The sequence below is a fragment of the Pygoscelis adeliae genome, unplaced genomic scaffold (assembly GCF_000699105.1).
Source record: "Pygoscelis adeliae isolate BGI_AS28 unplaced genomic scaffold, ASM69910v1 Scaffold216, whole genome shotgun sequence".
Classification (NCBI taxonomy): Eukaryota; Metazoa; Chordata; class Aves; order Sphenisciformes; family Spheniscidae; genus Pygoscelis; species Pygoscelis adeliae.
Window position 1 is genome coordinate 2,410,189 of NW_008825073.1, and position 20,879 is coordinate 2,431,067.

Genomic DNA, 20,879 nt, shown 5'->3' on the forward strand with positions numbered 1-20,879 from the left:
TTTTGTTATTAATTTACATTTTTACCCATTCACCTACTTTGGTTTAAATCGAATGCATTAAATAAGCCAAGAACATCTTTTCTTATAACTGAAAGCAGAAATTTCTGGCTTCTAAGTAGTTTCCTAGTGAAGAAGTGTTTGATGGCAGTCTTTGTTGCCCTTGCTAGAAACGACGTGTTTTTTTCAGTAACATATACTGTCTGTACAAACAACAAATTCAAGTAATCAGTGTAAGACTTACTGGATGAGTTCAAAGAGAGAAGAACCTATTCCTTCCCTACATGTATGCACGGCTGCACGCCTGGGCACACAAATGCACCAACACTGTTTCTCAGGAGTAGGTCTGGTGCTTATGGCTGGCTCAGAGCACAGGCAGGGGGAGGCTGAAGCCCTGTCAGCACGTTCCCAGAGGTCTCAAGGATTTCTGCAACATGAGAAAACCATTCAGCAACCTTTCAGGATGCATATTTTTCAGATCTTACTGCTCGTAATGAGGACTGAAGGCAAACTTATTAAATAACTCATAGACATTAAGAATGTCACCAACTGCAGTTTTCAGGTTAATGACTTTGCATCAGAGGTATTATGAATCAGAGAATTCAAAGGGTCAGTTTTAATACAAGTGCTAACTCTAAGGAAAAGATTCCTGGGCCTAATCCAAAAGCTTTCTTAGGTCACTGGGTGCCAATCAGCAATTTTTCTCCCCTTTTTATGCCTTTCAGATCTGATACAGCTCAACAATATGGACCTACCTAAAACCCAATTCACAGTACTTGGATGAAAAGTGGAAACGGTGAACTCTGAAGAGACAACCTGACTTTGGAGAGTAGCTACCTTATTTCCATCTTATTTCGTTCTTATTTGCCAATTTTATTCCACGGACTTACACAAATACCTTACTAAAAAAATTGGTCCAAAGCCTTTTCAGTAAAGAAAATGTCATTATTTCAGCATGTTTATACAGACTCATAATTTGTAGTGTTTAGACAGCAATACATTAAAGTCACTGAAATCTAATAAATAAAACATATTAATGAATTATATATCAATGTAAGAAACTGTCTTGGTCCAGCAGCCAAGATAATTATGAAGCAGGTATTTTACTCTTCAGAGAAAATGCATTCTTAAAAATGATTCTGCAAATAAAGTTCTAATATAAACTTAATGTAAAAGATGTGACCTTGGAATACTTCATTAATATCTCTTGCATAACTGCCCTTGTATTTATAAATGTTTGAGCAATGGTTGAACACACAATCATAATGATATGAGTCTACATACTTTAAAAATTAAAGCTCTACCATTACTTTCGATTTCCATATATTGTGAATCTAAGTGTTAATAAGAGTTTGCCTTGGTTTCATGGGTTTGGGTTTTTCTGGATTGATTGACTGACAAAAGATCACAACTTGCTCTTAAGCCACCATTTTAACAGTTGTCAGTTCACTTGCAGGTTAAATTTAACAACAAAAAAAACTTGTGGAAAAAACCTTTACCAAAAATAGAGCACAGTGCTTCTTTATCTTTCAGTATTCTCAGAGGATAGAAAATGTAAAAATAACTGAATTTTCCAGTGAACATTTGCACTGCGCATGTCACTTAAGGTTTTTAGAAAAAGAAACCATCGCAACCTTTAAACCCATGTATTATTGCATCCACTGCTTATGAAATGACCCCTGGGTCTCTAATATACACACTTAGATACCAAAAGGAACAACTTCACTTCTAATTTTGGGATTTTTTCATGTATCTCAAGAGGAGATTCATGAGCACATTTGTGAAGAAAATGGCTTTTTTTCTCGTATCTTTAACATGCAAGTATTGATACGTCAAAGAAACAGCATGGTGAACATTTGAAGTGTTGGCACCTATCGTACAATTTGTATACATGCTGCGCGTTACAGCTTCGTACTCTTAGTTCTCAAATATTCCTTGCACTCTCCATCTGGATGCTTTCAGATTAATTGTTGAAAAGTCCTCTCTCTGGAGGACACCCCCCACCACCGGGGCCTGTTGCTGTTTCAGGTGTTCTGCACCTGCTTGTTCTCCTCCCCTCACATCATAACCCAGTCCTTTGGCAATGATTAATTTAAACAGCATAAAACCTCTTTTCCGCTAATGAAATACAATAAATAAATATAGTTATTCTTTCATTACCGTAGTCTCTGGCCATCTGAAAATATTTCACTCAGCTGACAGAAATGATGCAAAATTCCCATTTCCTTGAAGTAATAAAGGGCAAGGTGTTCTTTAATAAAATGAAAAGGGATAGCTGCCAGATGCACAGTTTTGGGGACTACCGTCTACTGGAAACACAAGACACAGCCCTTGAGTCCAGACTTGTGCTCTGAAGATGCAGACAACTGGGCTAAAGGACGGTACCATTGCCACCAAGCAGCTCTGGGAAATTCAGAGCAAATCACTTTCTCAACAAATACAATCTTTATTTCTACTCAAAGACTGCTTGAACAATGGTTAGGTTTGAAGATACTGGTCATTTATGAAATTTTACTCTGGTTCACTTAGGGTGGAGTGCAGCTCCAGCGCTCCTAACACCCATGTGAACACACGCCATGGTCCCCCGGGGCCCACACGTCCTGCTTGCCTCCCGCTAAAATAAGAGCGGAGGGGCAGGGCTGTCGTGTGCCTGGGTCTCACCAGGGCTCAGGGCATGTCACCGGTCCAGGAGGTACAGCACTTGCGCAGCCTGTGAATGTGTACCATTCCTGTCTGGAATAATAACTAGTAGTATTAGCTGGGGGAGCGATCTTCCAAAATACCAGGCTTTGGCCAAACCCTGTCCCCATTGAAGACATCACAAGCATTCCCATTGATTTCACTGTGGCAAGAGCTGGGCCACTGCCTTTTATTACTCCATCCTATACGAGGAGTTTGAAATATTTCTTGTCATGCAGTCAAACAGAATAATTGTACCGGCATTTAAATCCGACTGGAAGGCATGGCCAAATTCTTTTCTGGCTCATTTAACCTTCCTAATGCCAGAATTCATATGGAGGTTTCTATAAAGCCTATACAGTGCTGTGTCAAACACAATCCTTTCCCATACAATAGAGATTTTTTCCAGGATATATACTGAAGCAGATGAACTTAAAATTTAGTTTCTGTGAGCAATTGTGCAGGTAAAATGTAACTGTTTAAAACCAGACATAACAAGTAAGCACAATCAGGAAGAATCTGTTTTTAAGTTTCTGTAAACATTTGGGGCTATGTTCTGCGGGGGATTTTCTAACTGTTTCCTTTCACTAGCAATTTCAAAATAAAGAACAGATTACTCTTCATATGGTTTTCACTCACACCCTGAGATGGACACACAGGCAAAACTCTCGTGCGCCATAATGGTTGAAGATATTTGACAAAAATATAATAACGTATTTTGTATAAAAAAATAAAACTGCAGACCTATAAGATGTTTCACTGTGTTGTCCTCTAATGTTAAGCCTGACCATACTTCCTAAAAAGATGATGAAAGGATGTGGAGTAATTGAGATTTAATGGCATTTCTCCTTCAAAAAGCTTATAGGTATGGTCTGTAACTGGGCTCTAACCCCTCTGCACTGAGACAGCGCTACTTCTCTAAATTGTGCCCCACCGACATATGCAAACAGCTCAACATAACTGGAACAACCACATATTAACTGTCTTTCAAAGAAAAACTGTTAAGCTATATTCTCTTCAGCCCTAAATACCATGAAATTACTTTGTTGAGAACAAAGTGGCACATCTTTGTCTGGTGCTGAGATCACTAAAAATGGGACATGGAAAACAAAAATTGTGTATCCTGGGGGATATCACAGTATTTGCCTACAATAATTACAATAACTTTTACTGGGTTTTATGCTAAGATTTCACATAAGTAGTGCTACTGATAAATTTTAGTTACTTAATTTTCATTTGTTGCTATCTTAATTGTTACAGAGTGCTCAGATTTGTAAAGTTTTATCAAGGTGTATAACAGAAAAACATGTTCAATATATGCCTTCAATAATTTCTTTGTTGTTTGAAAATGTCCAACTTACAGCAAAGCTGGCATTTTATGGCCTGCAGAGCTATAAATCATTTTTAAAATCATGATGATATTACTCAAAACAGATGTGAAAACATATGTTTGCCACGGTTGTATAAACCGCTTACTTGTCATACTTAATAAATGTTGATACTTTTATTTTAACTACATTCCTTCTTAATAACTTTGAAAATCTTTTCCATGGTAAATATATTTTGCCTTAGTAAAAGTAATGGCAGGTTTTGAAAAACAAAGCTCATTCTGTATACAAATTACATGTAAATTTTTTGCTGAGCAACCCAGCACAGATCACACTCTTCAGTGACTGTCCACATCTGACTATGAAAAACATTCAACATATTTGAGATGCACCAGAGCCCAAAATAATTATACACAAGAGAATAATAATAGTATTAGGAACAAAGAATCTCTATGGGAGCGAGACAAATCATTGAGGAATAACATCACTGGTACGGGGTGACAGAAAGGCCCAGCATACAGAGGCTGGGGATTTTCAGGAGCAGAATATTGACTCTGTCCTACTGGTGCAGTCCATTAATTACTGGGTGCTTGTATCCTATAAAACAGAGATTCCTGCAGGCACTGTAATATAGGTCTGCCACTGCCACATGCAAAATCAGCTTGGAATTGTTGGATATACAATGTGGGTGCCTTTAAAATATCAGCATTTGTCCCATTATAATGTCATCAAAAGGTTTCGGTTCTGGAGCCGTGGGATTACTTGAAAATTACATCTTTACTTGACAAAAAGAAATAATTTCTCATTCTCATATTTTCACAGAAAAACTTGACCTGTGCAGACCAAGTCAAAAACCAGAAACATTATCTTTAAAATGTCTCATGATTTTGAAGCACTTTTTTCTGATGTGGGTGAATCTCTGAACACTAAGTTCATCCTAAAAAAATCCTGTAAGTGCATGCAGAAGTAACACATGTATAAAGACATATTTCCCAGTATATAATCAACTGAAGAAAGATAATGCTATGCAAAAACATAGACCAGGAAATGAATAAACCTACATAACTTTAATCTTAAGGTGAATTATGGTACACAAAATGTTAGCAACAGATCTTTGTGAGTTCGTACATGTTACAAGGAATGTTCAATGATCACAGGAGCCTGGGAATTGGGTTCACAGGTGGTGGGGTTTAAATTATTTTCACGCTTTCTGGGATTTCTGAATTGTCTTTTCTGATTCTTAAACTGTACCTTCCTTCATCCGTCCTGAGTGACAGGACTGCTACTACCAATAACTACATGATTTGCATCTTCGAACCCCACAGGATATTGAATTGTTTCTCTGAAAAATGACTGAACATGTGGCAAGAAATGTTGCACAGTTCAACGAAATTAAAATCAAGTACACTTTCAGATTTAGATTAAATACTCACCTATGTAATTACTACAGAAATGTGACTTTTTAATCTTAGGAATGAAGGTATGGTTGGTAACTGTCTGGCCTTTGGTGCTGGTCCATAAATGCCAACAGGAGTCAAGAGGGAAGGATTTAAGCATGATGATCCACACAGAAAATTATCTCAGAATGGCACAAAAGGGCTCTTTTGGGGTTCATGAGGAAAGTGCTTAAATGCCTAGAAAAACCACTGAATAGAAAACAGCTTCTTCTGCTTTCAAGAGGAGAGAGTGTTGAGTACAAAAATATAAAATATAGGAAGGAAGTTTCAGGCTCTTCCTACCCATAACTGGATCAGTCACAGATGTCTCAGGAATAGAGCTGATCATACAAAGTCATGAATCTGCTCAAATAATTTTATATAACTCTGGAACCACGGGGCACATGTAGCCTCCAAATTCTCTTGAGTAGCACATAAAATGGTCTATACCTGCCTTTTTAGTTTTCTCAGAAAATACATTAAATCCAGAGAGTGCAATCATTTACGCAGGCCTAAGGTGTATTAGTTTGTCTGATGTTTACAGACAGCCTAAAATCACCTCAATCAAAATATAAATCAGTTTGTGTTTTCATTTATGATAAAATGTTCATATTTACAGTAGACTGGTAAGTGCATTTAGCTTATGTTATGTCCTCTTTCAGTCATGTGCTGGTTTTGGCTGGGATAGAGTTAATTTTCTTCACAGTAGCTGGTATAGTGCTGTGTTTTGGATTTAGGATGAGAATAATGTTGGTAACACAGGGATGTTTTAGTTACTGCTGAGCAGTGCTGACACAGAGTCAAGGCCTTTTCTGCTTCTCACACTGCCCGGCCAGTGAGCAGGCAGGGGGTGCACAAGAAGTTGGGAGGGGACACAGGCAGGACAGCTGACCCCAACTGACCAAAGGGATATTCCACACCATATGACATCATGCTGAGCATGTAAAGCTGGGGGAAGAAGGAGGAAGGGGGGGGACATTTGGAGTGATGGCGCTTGTCTTCCCAAGTCACTGTTACGTGTGATGGAGCCCTGCTTTCCTGGAGGTGGCTGAGCACCTGCCTGCCGATGGGAAGGGGTGACTGAGTTCCTTGTTTTGCTTTGCTTGCGTGCACGGCTTTTGCTTTACCTACTAAACTGTCTTTATCTCAGCCCATGAGTTTTCTCACTTTTACCCTTCTGATTCTCTTCCCCATTCCACCTGGAGGGGAGTGAGCAAGCGGCTGTGTCGTGCTTAGTTGTCAGCCAGGGTTAAACCACAACAGGTCACTTCCTTCTCTTTCTTTTCCTTCACATCTCTTTCACTCTGAATCATTAATATCTCCCCTCAGTATATGCCTTTGCAGTATTTTTCCAGTATTCACTTACCTTCAGCTTTCTTTCATTTCTTTAACTATATCCCATCTTCTTTTTTTTGCAGAAACTCATTTTGTATGGTGCTTTCTGTACGTACTGCCAGAATAAACCTCTCACCTATTAATATGATTTTTTTTTTTGCTGTATTTGCAAGGAAACAAAATGGCTTCTTCCTCGATGTGCAGCCACAGATGCCCCATGCTCTCTGTCACTACACTACTTCCCCAGAGCTTACCTGCATATGCCAACATATTCACTTTCTCCAGTACCCAACAGTCACTCCAGGGAGAACAAGCAGAGGAGGCACCTCCCTGCCTACAGAACAATCACTACAGGCCAGACATCACTTCTTCTCTTGCTGCCTCTCACTTGTGCAGTAATGTAATATTATTAGACACAAAAAATGGCTTATTTCCATCACCTATGTACCAGCATTAGAGTAGTCTGCACACACATCCACTGGAGGCAAAGAAACAATACCATGTGACAAATCAAATATTTGCTAGGAACTTCATAAATAATTGAGTCAAAAGATCGGCAAAATATTAGCCCCATACTGTATAAACAGAGAGAAGCAAAGATCTGATTGTTTACACTTCCTAAGGAGAACGCCATGTAAATTCACTGGATACATTATTCATTCCAATTACACACTTAGCTCTCTTAAATTTATAATATTATGCCATTGCATATGCAGAATACTAGAAAAAGGAATAAAACACGTAGTAAGTGTAATTAAATGCCTGAGATGGAACATGGTCTGTAATTTTACCTTTCTCCTTTTGTATTTTTTTTAGGCTGGTCCCAGTTTCTTGATCAATGAGTTCTCCTTCCCTGCTGTTGGTCAGCATACCTAAAAAAATCAGAGTGCACAGCTATATAACATTGTCAGTAAAAAAATGTCAGAAGAGAGGAAAATATTAAATTGTTTCCTCTTTGTGAATATTTTGGTATTTTAACATTTATTTATACTATGTAAGTTCTAAAGCAATTGACCATTTTTATTGTCCATAATCAACCGTTTCACTGTCCCAGTTCAGCACTTAGAGCCAAGTAAAACATGCAGCAAAAGCAAATTTGCTCAAGTTGACTAAACAAAGATACCAAGATAGAACCCAAATTACTACTGAGATGAATGGGATTTCTTATGAAATCTTCAAATTAACTAAGTAGGAAAGTATTTAACAGAAATCATTTTGGGGAAAAATACATTTAAGGATTTAAGTATTAGTAATTATCTATAAAGCAGCAAGCTTAATATAAAAATACAGGTAGACCGATAGTAACCCAAATGGGTAGATGACAGCGAAAAAACAATATGCTGTAGTGTTGAAAGAAATTCTTTACTTAACACCTGCAAGATCAGTGAGAGGTGTTAAGTTTATGATTTCAGGATGCCTATTTTCTTTGTTCTTATTTGATTAAAACATTTCCTTCTCTGCAATCAACTAATTACAGAATTTAAAGTTATTGCAGTGAGGACACTTGTTAAAAACTTCATTGCCATGTTTTAGGGAAAGTTTTTTTTTTTTAAATTGCAAAAGTAAAAATATATATGTTTATATAGATACAAAGTATACACACATATCTTTACAACAGTAAGCGTTAGACTTCAACACAGAGAAATGTTTGGTTCAACATAAATAAAACCGAGTTTTCTTTAGAAAACTTTCAGCATCATTTCTGGAGCCCAGAGGCTTGCAGTGTGTGCTACTACTATTAATAAAACAAGTTACGGTAGCTTTCAAAAGCTACAGTGAGGACAAAAGTCCCTTTTTCACTGTTGCTATAGGAAGTTACATTTCTTGCCCTGTATATTTCTAGCCCTATTTTACATATGAAAAAGCTGAGGGGAATCTACTTTCTAGTCTCTGCCCTGCGTGTGCATATGTTTAGGCGAAGTAGTTCAGGTTCCATTGACTAGTTTGTGTAGAGCCAACTGTGCTATGCAGTGCCATGGTGCTGCTGCAGGGACCACAGTCAAAACTGCAAAATCCCAGCACGCAGCTGAGCAGTTATTTGATGGGAGTGAAGTCTACACTGACTTACACGGACTGCACTGTTTTTGTAGTTTAAATCTAGCTCAGCAATGCCTGCATAGGCTCCAGTCACTGTGAAGACAACAGTGTTGACATATGCTGACGTGAAGAGATGTTAATTGACTTGCCCTAGATCCCTCTTGGAAGCACCAGGAATAGGACCTAAACTTCCTCTAGACTGAATTAGCATTTTAAACACAAGATCGATAACGCACAGGCTGTGAAAGCTGTGGTGGAGAGACCAAAAAATCAAAAAGCCCTCAGCCTCTGGTGAGGGAATGTGTGGGCATGAGGTGGTTTTTGGAATGGAAAAGCCATCATATGATCTATGACTTTTCTGACATACATACAAAGAAAAAGGTATCTTGCTATTTTTCAATTCCAGGTGCCTTCAGAGGCACTTTCTTACTCCAGCATGCAAGAGAAGTTGGTCGTACCAGAGAATGGGTGACATCTTCTGTGCATGGGTGGATACTGGCACAGAATGAATCTGAGGGGCTGAGCTCTGCCCCTTCAACTATAGCGATGAACTTCCTGGGGTTTTTTAGCAAGTGAGTGCTTTCCTGAGTTTCCCAGCAAAGAAATATCTGCTTCAACAAACTTCTAAAATTCTTGAGGTCAGTAACTGCGAAGGGCTGTGAAGCTGCAAAGCACTAACCAATTCTGTCTGGTGTGTTGTCCAACTGGGACGGCGAGCTGGACACGCTGCTGCTCTGATGGGAGGAAGCGTGGCTCCCAGGCCGCTGACTGTCTTCTAGAGACGGAGCTGGAGAAGGGCTATCTTGAATCCTTTCCTTGAAACAGAAATAAAACAAGATCTGTGCAATTTGATTCATGAACTTCACTGAAGTTCAATGAAAAAATGAAGTTGGCTAAAATAGCAGTAACAAACGGTCTTTCCGAGATAAATAGTGAACAGAATTCACATCAGAAGAGCAGTATAGTCTTCTATAGCCAAAAAGAGTATAGCCTTCTACATGCAACGTATCTGGGCACAGCTTTTCATCCTTTGTGTCATGACATAGCATTTGCCACCTCTTCTTTTTTTTTCTTGGTAACTTCTTATTTTCTAACTGTTTCGCACATGGGAACATAAAGAACGTTCTTTCATGTTTTCACAAACTACTTTTAATCTACAGACAGTAAAATTGACACAAGTCACATTTCAAATAAATGATTCAGATTTGGACTAAACAGTCACTAAATGCAGTCAAATTTGTAAACTCACTAGAACCTGTACCTGAATAAATTACACCAATATCTTCTCAGGGTAGCGCCCAAGTTTTAAAAGCTGTGGCACTGGTAAGAACTTCACTTTTGCATGAAAAGCACCACTGGCTAACAAAAATAAGAATGTGCTTGCAAATTCTTATGTGTACATTTGCATTAACCTCTAATTTAAATATACATAGTACTTTAGGTAGCTACAACTCTAAGGATAAGAAATTACAAAAATTTAGCAAAATGAAATTCTGCAGCTTTGTGTATCTATACTTGCAGATTGCCTGAAGGTGCTGTGGAATTTTAATCAGTGAAAATCTTTAGGAACAAGTTAGACAAGCGTGGCATAAGTAATAATGCATCCTGTCTTGAGGAAGGCAAGAGATTATATGACCACTCCAGATCCCTTCCAACCTTCCAACAATTAATTTTCTGAATTAATTCAAAATTCCTGTTCCCAAGTCTGACAAAAAATGAGAATCTTCTAAAAAGGACAGATCATGGCCTGAGATACTCTAGATATTCTTATCTTAAAATCCCTTCTATGTTTTAAATCCTTTATTACAAGTTCTTGAAAGTGTAGTTCCAATGGAGAGACACTAACAAGAAGATGCTTGAATTTACAGAATTCCAGAAACTGCATCTTTGGAGTTGCCCTCATCCCTGGCAATCAGCTGTTCCCTGTGGAAACTCAGAACTGAAATATTACTTTCTTTTTTTAAAAAGGGAGATCCTCTTGCCCCCACCTCATTAAAAATCACAATTACAGTGTAATCTGGGGAAGTTGTCTCAAAGGAACTTTGCAATTTTTCTGCCTTTCTAGCCTATTCTCAAAGATTTTTCATTAGGAGTATGCAATCTGGCTACTTGGTGGCAATTTACCATGTGGTTTTGAAAATAAACTCAATAGCATCTGAACTTTTTATGCAGTTTTTGCTAGACAGTATCCTAAATCAATAATATAGCTTTAGGAAGAGAACGGTAGATTCTAATAGTTTTTCCATTATAAATAGCTAGCATAATAGCTTCTCTTCATAACCTACTGAGGCAATTCATTAATAACACTGGCAGTAAGATCGACGTTTTAAGAATATTCTGTTACCCATTAAAACCATCTCTCTAAACCACACTCATCTTTGTATTTACAGATACATTTGAGAATGATGCAAAGGGAATGTGAGACTGGATCCTCCTAATGGCAAGGGTGGCATTTGCCTATTCCAATCACACCAGCTGAAAACGTAGCACTGAATGTGTTTTTAATAGGATAGTTATTGTACATTAAATAACAACTGAGCCTCAAAATCATGTAACAGATGTGTATCTATTACATAGCTGTTAATCCTCAATGGATCTGTTTTCACTAATCATCTGTTATTTAATGAACATACAATAACTACTAGATCTTAAAGGGAGACTTTTAATTGCGGAATTTTTGAATGCTAATTAAAAATGTTTATTAAGTTTTAACAGTTATGAATCTATTATGTTGAGTCACAAGTTCTTAAAATTTTGAAAACTGAATGGTTTTAAAGAAACAACTTTTCAAATTCTTGGGGGAAAAAAGTCGAAGTCACTGACCTTAAAGTCTCCTGTGTTTTCTTCTTCTCTGTAAAAAAGCGGTTTTAGAGGTTGCTGAGATGAGCAGAAGAGCAAAAGAGTCACTACTTACTTCGTGGATGCGTTGCTTATTAAGTTACTTTTAAAAGTCACATTCTTACCCCAGGAAGTATTCTCCTAATTGAATGATGGATCATATACATGCAATCCTGAGCTTATAAATACTATGTGTCTTTTACCTTTGTGTAAATAATAGCTTGTAAATAGGTTACAGCTATTAAATAGGCTTCTAAATAGGCTACAACTCTGACTGTAATTTTATTTGCCTGGATTTCAGCTTTAACACTCTTCTTAGGCGCTATTTCCTCTCTTTTTACCACAAAGAGTACCCCATTTACAATTAAGATATCATTTGAAAGTTATTACTTTTACAGAAGAGTACATAGTTTAAGTAAATTTCATTGTCTATTGCAACCATGAAAATGAAGGGCCAAGGAGAGGACATGCCAACTGTTCTGCAAAAAAACCTATGGACAAATATGACTATGAATTAACATTTAGATATCACACAAACAGCCATATATGTCATCTTAAATGGGAGTTATTTGAGTAATTCAAAAGCTGATGATTTGGAAAAGCAAAGTATTTGAGCTCCTTCTGGTAACTGCGTTTCCCATTGTCTCTTACTATAAAATAATCTCTGCTTCAAGTAATTTGCCTTCAAACACAGGGCCTTGGTTTGAAATGTTCAGGCAGAAATAAAAGTGTCAAATAATAATGTCATTCTTAATCACACAGTGAATCACTTTCTAAGAGAATTAGTTGATTATGTCATCTAACGTCTTACCAGTCACAAAAATTTACATATACAGGGAAGATACGTTTTTCCCTATAAGCAACAAAGGAGCTGAAATTTTCCCTGTATCATATGTACTACAAATGAGGATAGAGTACCATCATCTAAGGCTGCGTATGGATCAAGAAATTGTCTATTTCTAAATGTTTGCATGGAAACGTAATGCTGAATTTCCCCTACGATAATGAATAACACTATGAACAGACTCTTTTTTTGCAAGTAAACAGATCCATTTTTCAGTCCTGTAATCAGTATGCATCTATTTAGCTACTTAACAGCAATGTGCTCTGGTTCATTAGGTAGCTACTGTTGTGTCTCAGCCTAGTTAAAATTTCACAGCAAGTTAATCTATTTTATTACAAATGAGAACACAAGTGATAATGTCCTCACCATTTTCGAAACACAGGGTTAACAGTATTTGTAACAAATCAATGAAGGCATTTAAATAGGAAAATTGCAAATCTAAAACCTTAACTTTTTTTTACACATTGATGACTTCATTTTATTTGTCACCTATGTTTTTTACAACCTTGTTACTTTTCATATATTTTGGTTTTTTTCCCTCTTGAAAATAGCTCAGTTCCCAGCGGCACACTGTGTGCAGCCTGGTTCTACAGTAGGTACACTCACAGTAATAGAGAAGCATTTCTAAATAAAGTCATATTTTCTCCATTTGTGTTTCTTCCTATTTCAGAAATTTGTAAGATTCATATTCCAGGTTATAATGTAATGAATTATATATATAAAATTTACAGATTGTGAGAATTTTATGTAAAATGAAAACATTTCTCAAGATCTCACCTATTTATCTAACTATAGTACCTACTTTATCTTTTCTCTTCCCTTTACACAGCTGTAACATAAATTCTCAAAAAAGACTTTTGCAGTATTTAATCCTTTTGAAGGGTAATATATTTCTGTCTCACTAAAGATCAGTGTCTTGCTTTGGCTCAGAAAATGTAGCTACAAAGCTTGACATTGTTAATTTTAGTTGTGATTTAGGTTAACGGCACTGAAGTCATCAACTCATCCAATTTCCACATACATCCTTGATTTCACCTCAGTATCCCTTTTCTATCCCCGTGAGGTATTATTCCACACAAATAATATGAAACACTACGTAACAGTTGCATCCACGCTTATTTTATTTTAAATATATATGAACAGCTCACTTGTTTTGACATAATCATCTTGACCTTAATTCCTCACCTCTGATTTTTTTATAGTATTGATCCTCATTTTGTGTCAAGAGTTTAGAGAAACAATGCTGCTGGATTTTCCTTTATTTTTCTTTATTCTTAGTTCTAATCTAGCTGTAATTACTCTTCCAAATGTTAATCTATTAATGAGTTCCTAGAGGATTTAATGGCATTTCACTGCTGACAAGCAGGTTTTGGAAGTTTGTCTGAGTCCTGGATATTTTATTCAGACATTTATCTTGATATTTCATGTTTAATTGAGGTGCTGCTTCTGTACTCTACAGGGCTCTGCAGTGGCAGAAGAGCTGGAATTCATCAGACCTTGCTAATGAAATGGAGAGGAAGGAAAAATGGGGATTTACTGTCTTTAGGTCTAGACTAGTTTTCAACTATTATAAGAAAGATTCAGAGCTGATGACCATGTTGGAAAAACAGAGAGTTCATAGGCTCTGGCAGAACAAATTTTCCAACATTAATTTGCACACTAGTTCCCCACTGGAATGTTTATTGTGCCACACCTCGATCTCCCAGTGCTTGCCAAATCACCATGCAGATTCTCAAAATGGACTATACAGTTAAAAAAAATCTAGAAACCAGAGTCTCATTTCTCTGGAGGGGTCTGTGAAGCCAGGAGCAGTCAGCCAGCAGGCTGGCTGCAGACCTCCTTACCTCCTATCCAAAACCACCACAATTTCATGCCTGTGATATCACTGCTCCTATCTCCCTGGCTGAATTCCATCTTCAGTAAGAGAGAAGAGTAAGAAAAGTTAACACCATTTCAGTTAGCAAAGAATTGAATTGTTAACACTTTTTTTTTTTTTTAGTTAGTAGTAAGACACATATTTCTTTCCAATTGACCTTAGCTGATACTAATACTATTTGAATTCTAGTAACAAGTACATTTTTAATAGTGTTCTAAAGTTTACGGTCCTTAACTAATGCATTATCGAGAAAAACAATACATAATTGGCATTTAGGCTTTTCAAAGAAAAAGAATAATCCTGACACAGTAAGCAGGAGCTGTGCTAAATCTGAAATGATGCCGGACAGTGGCCTACAAGAAATACGATGGTTAGAGTTCCTGTTTCTGGGCAAAAGAACAGTGGTTAGGTTTATATTTTGAATCATCTCAGCCTGGAAATGGGCATACACAAGGAGTATGGATGACTTGTTGGTCTTCTGAGCTGTAGTATCTCCAATTGCTCTAAGAACTGGAGATGAACAAGGTAAACAGCTGGTCTAAAAACTAAGAAAGGATCTGTATGTCTGAAAGCCAGCTGGATCCCATTCATCTTTTGCAGTGTATCGGGAAGTCATTCACTTAAAATACGTACTTCGCCATTTAAAATGCAATTTTTTTCACTTTGTACATATAGTTGTTTCGGTTGTAGTCAGCTGGCAATTATTTTCCCACCAAATTTAAGAAATCATAAAAACTCTTCTATGTTTACTGATTTTTAATACCAGATGTTCACTTGCTAATTCCATTACCTTGTGACTACTTCCTATCAATTCATTAATTGCCAGCTGCTCAGCCAAACAGAAAACCGCAGCTAATCAGATGGCATTGGTAAACAGCCAAACAAGAGCTTCCTTCTTCACCATTTCTTAAATTAGCAGTCACTGTGAAAACTACAGCAACCTTCACTCGTATAATTAAGATTTTACCTTTACCTTTTACTTTGAATCTGGAAGTATAACATTGACTAAAATTGGAAAGGATCTTGCAGTGCAAACTTTCTCCTTGTACCCCTCCTATGAATTGTTTCACCCAGTGCTGCTACTGAATGAACGAAAGGCACTCCCAGGACTAATGATGATAATGCTATATCTAATCTACCTTATAGCTATATTAGTTATTAAGTACAAATGCAAATGACTAAGCCGATACTAAAAAGATCTGAGCCAGAACTAAAAGCTAGTATGTGCTTGGCCTAACAATATTCCCTTGCAAGCCTTGCAGAAAAGAGATGTACTTGCTTCTTACTGTATTTTTTCCCACCTGCAAGTTTAAAATAAGTATTCATTGCTTATTCTTTAACCTAGCAACTATGTGTCTCGGTGTTAACGAGCAAGGCATTATTGGCCTTGCAGGGAGAAGGATATGCCTCCCTTCGAAGGAGAAGATATGAGAAGGATATTTAATGCAATTTGTAGGGACCTGAACATCTCCCAGCATCGTAGTTTCTCTGTATCAGTGAATAAAAAGATACACAACTGCACACTCGCTTCTCCTTTGCTACAGATACAGCCACAAAAATTAGCCTTATAAGAAGCAAACTTAAACTACTCTGTCTCACCTGTCACTCCCCTAACATATTCTAGTACCCATTTCAGCAATAAGCTGCCAGCAATGAACACATGCTATGAGACAGGACAGAATAAATCTAATAATGAGAAAAATAACAGAAATTTTATGGAAGTTTTATTTTATAAATCTTGTAATGTTCTGAAAACAATTCAGTATGAATTGAATGCACAGACAGATATGAAATTAAATGTTATAAATTCTGTAACGAGAAATGTTTTCATACTGAGAAGAATTGTTTCAGAGTATTCTGAGATGGCCACATTTTTCTGGCTGTCAGGTAAATATTATGAATGTGAGTTGTACAGCACACAGAAAATAGCACCTCTCAGCAATAATTACACAGCCCATCTGTATTCTCTTTAGGGAATTTAAAATCATGTCATATACGTCCTTTACAAATGCTTTAACAATCCCACAAAACCAGGAGAAGAACAGAACACAAAGAAAAGGAGACTCAAAAATCTACTGCATGTCTAGATCACACTGTACAAATAATGCTTTGTTCTGTTTATCAGTAGACCAAAATATTCAGACAGAAATTGTGTAGAGTTGATTGTGAGTACAAGATTTCAGTTTCCCTATCAAAACAAAACAATGCATTTCACCTAAAATGTCCCTTTTTTGGTTTTTTTGGGGCAGGGGGGAGGTGGGAAGTGGGTGGGTTTTGGTTTGTTTCTTAAGTACATTGGGGTGAAATTCTGAAAGAAATACAATTTCAAATACAAAACCCAAAATGCTTTATTTTGACCTTTTTTTTTTTTCTTTTTTTGAAACAAGGCATTCCTATTATATTTTAACTTATTTTCTCTGGGTTTTCCAGCTGCATTCAAAAAATATGCCACTTATTCCTAATTGGGACCTGGATAAGAGCAGAAAGAATAAGAGAAAAAAGAATAAGAGAAAAGTAGGAATACAACAAGCATGAAGGAATGATGATAGAACAAAAATGGACAGCAGGAAACCAATTTGCAGAAATACTCCTACTCAGGAGAAGCACATCTCTCAGCGGCTCAGAAGAGGTTGTTAGAGAGCCAGAAGGAAAGGGAGAGAGAACAACGAGGAGGAGAGATGGAGGAGGAAGGGTGAGACATGAGCAAAAGGAGCAAGGAAAGTGCAAAATATGTGGGGTGAATAGAACAAGAAGCAAGGAAAAACTGGGAGAAAAGGGTAAAAGAGCCTCTCAAATCTCTGTGATAAAAATTTGCCTCATTACTCTCAGTACTCCTTTGATATGTAAGACAAAAGAACAGCTTAAGGCCCCTGGTTTGGATTCGGCTCCCACAGTTTCAAGCCCACCCTAACCACAGTATCTCCCACCAACCTGTTCCAAAGGACATCTAGGAAAGTGGCCTTTCAGTGAATATACAAAGACTCGCATAGTTACAGCTCCAGAAACTTGGCTCTTGCCAGCCCTCCTTATACTTTCCTAACCCTAAACCTCCCCTCCGCCTGCTCCCCACCTGTTGCGTGTAAGCTAGTATGTTTTTTAGTCATATAAGCCCCTTCTGGCTTAATCTGTATAAAACGAGACTTTAGGCTTGATGACACTACCTTAACACTCCCGATGTACATAGCTTGAGGATCCAGAGCTTGAGGCCTCATTCCACTGTGGACAGAGAGTTGTTACCTGGGCATGGTCTGATTCTGAGGTTCAAAAGCACTGTCAATGAACAGAAGAGCCACTGCCATTTTTGCTGTGACACCTCTTCGTGTATTTGCTGTCCACGTTATATGCTGTGAGGTCTCAACTCCTTCGGACCCAATTTAATTTAAATGATCTGTTAAAATTTAGGTGTGCTTTCAGCATTCTATTCAATTTGTGTTCTCAGCATACATCTTAACAGCTCCTTTATGATAAACTGTATAATATGCACATAATATAATATGTGAATGCGTATTAATAGTCACATTCATTTTAGGTCCACTGTAAAATAAAAATCTTAACGTTATGTAGTTATTGCTCTCTGGAGTTGAGTTGTTCTGTAAACTTCAGTGAAAAGTTTACAGAACTCTCTTGTATAAAGGGCCCATCCAAACTTTGCTTCTGAAGACCTGAAAATATCATCACTGAGTAGATTTTTCCAAGTTTCAGGAGCAAAATTACTGGATGACAGTAAACTACTGCATTTATTCACTACTGTTTCTAGCCTACACCATGATTCAAGTGCACTTCAGCTAAGTTCCACCCCAGACTGGTCCTCAAGACCAGGCTGGCAAAGCATTTTACACCTACCTAGGCCAGTAACTGGATTGCAGAGTTCATCCAGCTGAAGAATAGCTCTGGAAAAAAAACAACTAACAGGAGAGTAGACGCAAGAGGGAGAAAAGAGAGGGTGGTGAAGTCAGTGTTGCTGCCAAATTTTGTTTTTGCCATATGACACCCTCAGTTATACAGATTCTTCAGAACCATTTGAGCCAAGTTTCAAATGGAGCAAGCTCTTAGCTGCGCAGTAAATCCCTGAAAGCCTGGATTTATTACAGGGGCACTGTCAGAACCGTAGCTACAGCACTGCTAGCGGGTGCTGCTATAATCACATCAGATCGTATTGTAGATGGTTAAGAAGGTTTTGCGAGCCTGGCCATTGTGCCTGCCTAATTTATAGTGTTCCTGTCAGGAAGAAATCAAGTTTCATAGTTATGACATTTCTTTCTGGAGCACTAAATGTTAACTTTGCTGATCATGCATATCTTGGTAGAACAGCTTATTTCTAAATGGCAAATGTGATATAAAAAGCAGAATGACTTCATTCAAAACCTTTATAAAGCAGCTGATTCTCACACCTATAGAAAACAGGCCAAGTGGTATTTTAGTCATCAGAGTATGGAAATTATGATAGACACTTAATATATTCGATTAATTTCTCCCATTTTAAGTAATGTCATGATGCTAGAATTGCAGTCTATCTAAAACTAGTCATTTTTGGTACTTATTAAATGCACTTAAATAATGTCATATAATAGAAGTAATACTGCTGACAGATAACAACAGCAGCAATGCTTTTCTTTTACATGTTTCATTTTGTACAAGGATTTCATCTTAACTGATCGTCATTCAGAGCTAGATGATGGTACATAAGGGAAGGAAAGGACAAAAGGAGCCTCACGCTGTCTGTAATAAAATTTATGTACAGTTTCAGCACTCAGAACAAATGAGAGAAAAATGCAGCATCACTTGACAGGTGAGAGTAACACAGCAATGGCTGCACACTTTACCTCTGTCACATTAGCTACTGGTGTATTTTCCTCTACATCATGTAGAGGAAGTAATTCCCACTAGAGTGCTGGTGAGACCTACTGTTGCTGTAGAGATATTGTGTATCCTCTAGTGCAGGTGTTGGGGAAAAAAATAGATGTAAATGAGTAACTAGCATCAGCAAGGGCCTGCTAAAGAGCTTCCTTAAACCTAACTGCCTGCAAAAACTGTAGTTTATATTACAAAGAACTAGCACTGTTTACAAATACGTACTTAATCTTCATTTTGACATACTGATAGCATTTAAAATATAATCAAAGCTTATGCAGTCTACTTGCTGCTACAAATATTCCACTGCTGTATTTAAGTTACGGTTTTCTCAAGAGGTCTCTGAACAGTTGAAGAAAAGGTTACTGAGTGAAACGAACGGAGCCTCAATTACTTTCTAACAATTCAGTGACTTGCATTAACTAATAGACATCAGAGATATCATGTTTCCCCCACCCAGTCAACAACTGTGCAGATACACTGATTATAAGGAGAAGTTTTTATAGATCTTAATCCTAAATAGTCTCTAACTGGGGAACGCCCCCCCTGAATTTTATCAGCCTCCCAGAATCCAAGGAAACAAAATGTAAACAAAATCAAAGTATTAAGAACAACATTTGCCCTGAATTGGAAGTGAACCCTCAGTAAAGAAGAAAAACAACCTGAGGCAATTTTGGAGATGCTCAGGGCCAGGAAGAAGATCAGAAGAAAAACAAAGACGTCCAGAACCTCAGCAACAGAGACATGTAGTATTTTATGCTACTGTAATGTGACAAAAGATATTTGCTTTCTTCCTTGAAAGTATGTTGATATCAGTACATACAAGTATGAAGAATAAACATGTGGTTGTGTACTACTAGTTTCTTTCCCTGCTTGATGTAGAAACAAAATTTCCTGCAGTGGCAAGCTGTGACAATAGAAAGTACAACACAATCCTAACTAATTTATTCTCACAATTGGCCTGTAATATTGGCAACAGTAACTTTCTCAATGATAGAATAATGATATTTTATAACAAAGATGTTTTACAATAAAGAGACGAGATGAAGTTCAGCAAATCAGTGAAAACTAATAGAATAAAGCAACTCAGAACTTTGGGATTCTAGAATGATGGGGATACATGAGTGTAAATGAGCATAAATATCAAAATAAGACGACGTACTTTCCAGAACAGATGGCTCTATAGACTCAAATATTTAAAAACAAAGAAAAACAGACTAAAACAACTACCTTTCAAAGTTGACAAAATTTTATTTTGTCAGCAAGAAACATGCACGTGCATGCAAATGCACACAAAAGTTAGTGATAAGACCTTTCATTTTTGCTTAATAAAAAGAGGACACACTGTGTTAGAGAATCCCATAGCACCAATCCTTCACATGCACTGATCCTACATCCTTCTACTTTGAAAATTTCTTGTTTCAATACATTGTTTAGTGTGTGGCAGGACTTCACCTCTCCACACAGGCATGGAATTTTCTTAACAACCTGCTTGGAAGAGACTATCAGAAACCTTTCAAAAGTATAAACACGTTTTATCCAGCCGGAAGGAGATTTAGGTGTGACTACCAGAGACTGCACTCACTAAGGTACTTCTGATGGTTTTCTCTGCTATTAACCTGTTCTAGAATTGCACCACACCAGAGTTCCTGTTATGT

The 20,879-nt window shown here is 37.3% G+C and overlaps 1 protein-coding gene across 1 annotated transcript in view; it reads right to left on the reverse strand.

The window, feature by feature from the left end:
• DACH2 (dachshund family transcription factor 2) overlaps positions 1 to 20,879 on the reverse strand; it is a 170,231-nt gene that overhangs the window by 47,826 nt on the left and 101,526 nt on the right. The window contains exons 8-9 of the mRNA XM_009326650.1: positions 9,492 to 9,627; positions 7,567 to 7,647 (exon numbers count right to left, since the gene is read on the reverse strand). Of these exons, the coding sequence (XP_009324925.1) occupies positions 7,567 to 7,647; positions 9,492 to 9,627 (217 nt within the window). The remainder of the gene's footprint in view (positions 1 to 7,566; positions 7,648 to 9,491; positions 9,628 to 20,879) is intronic.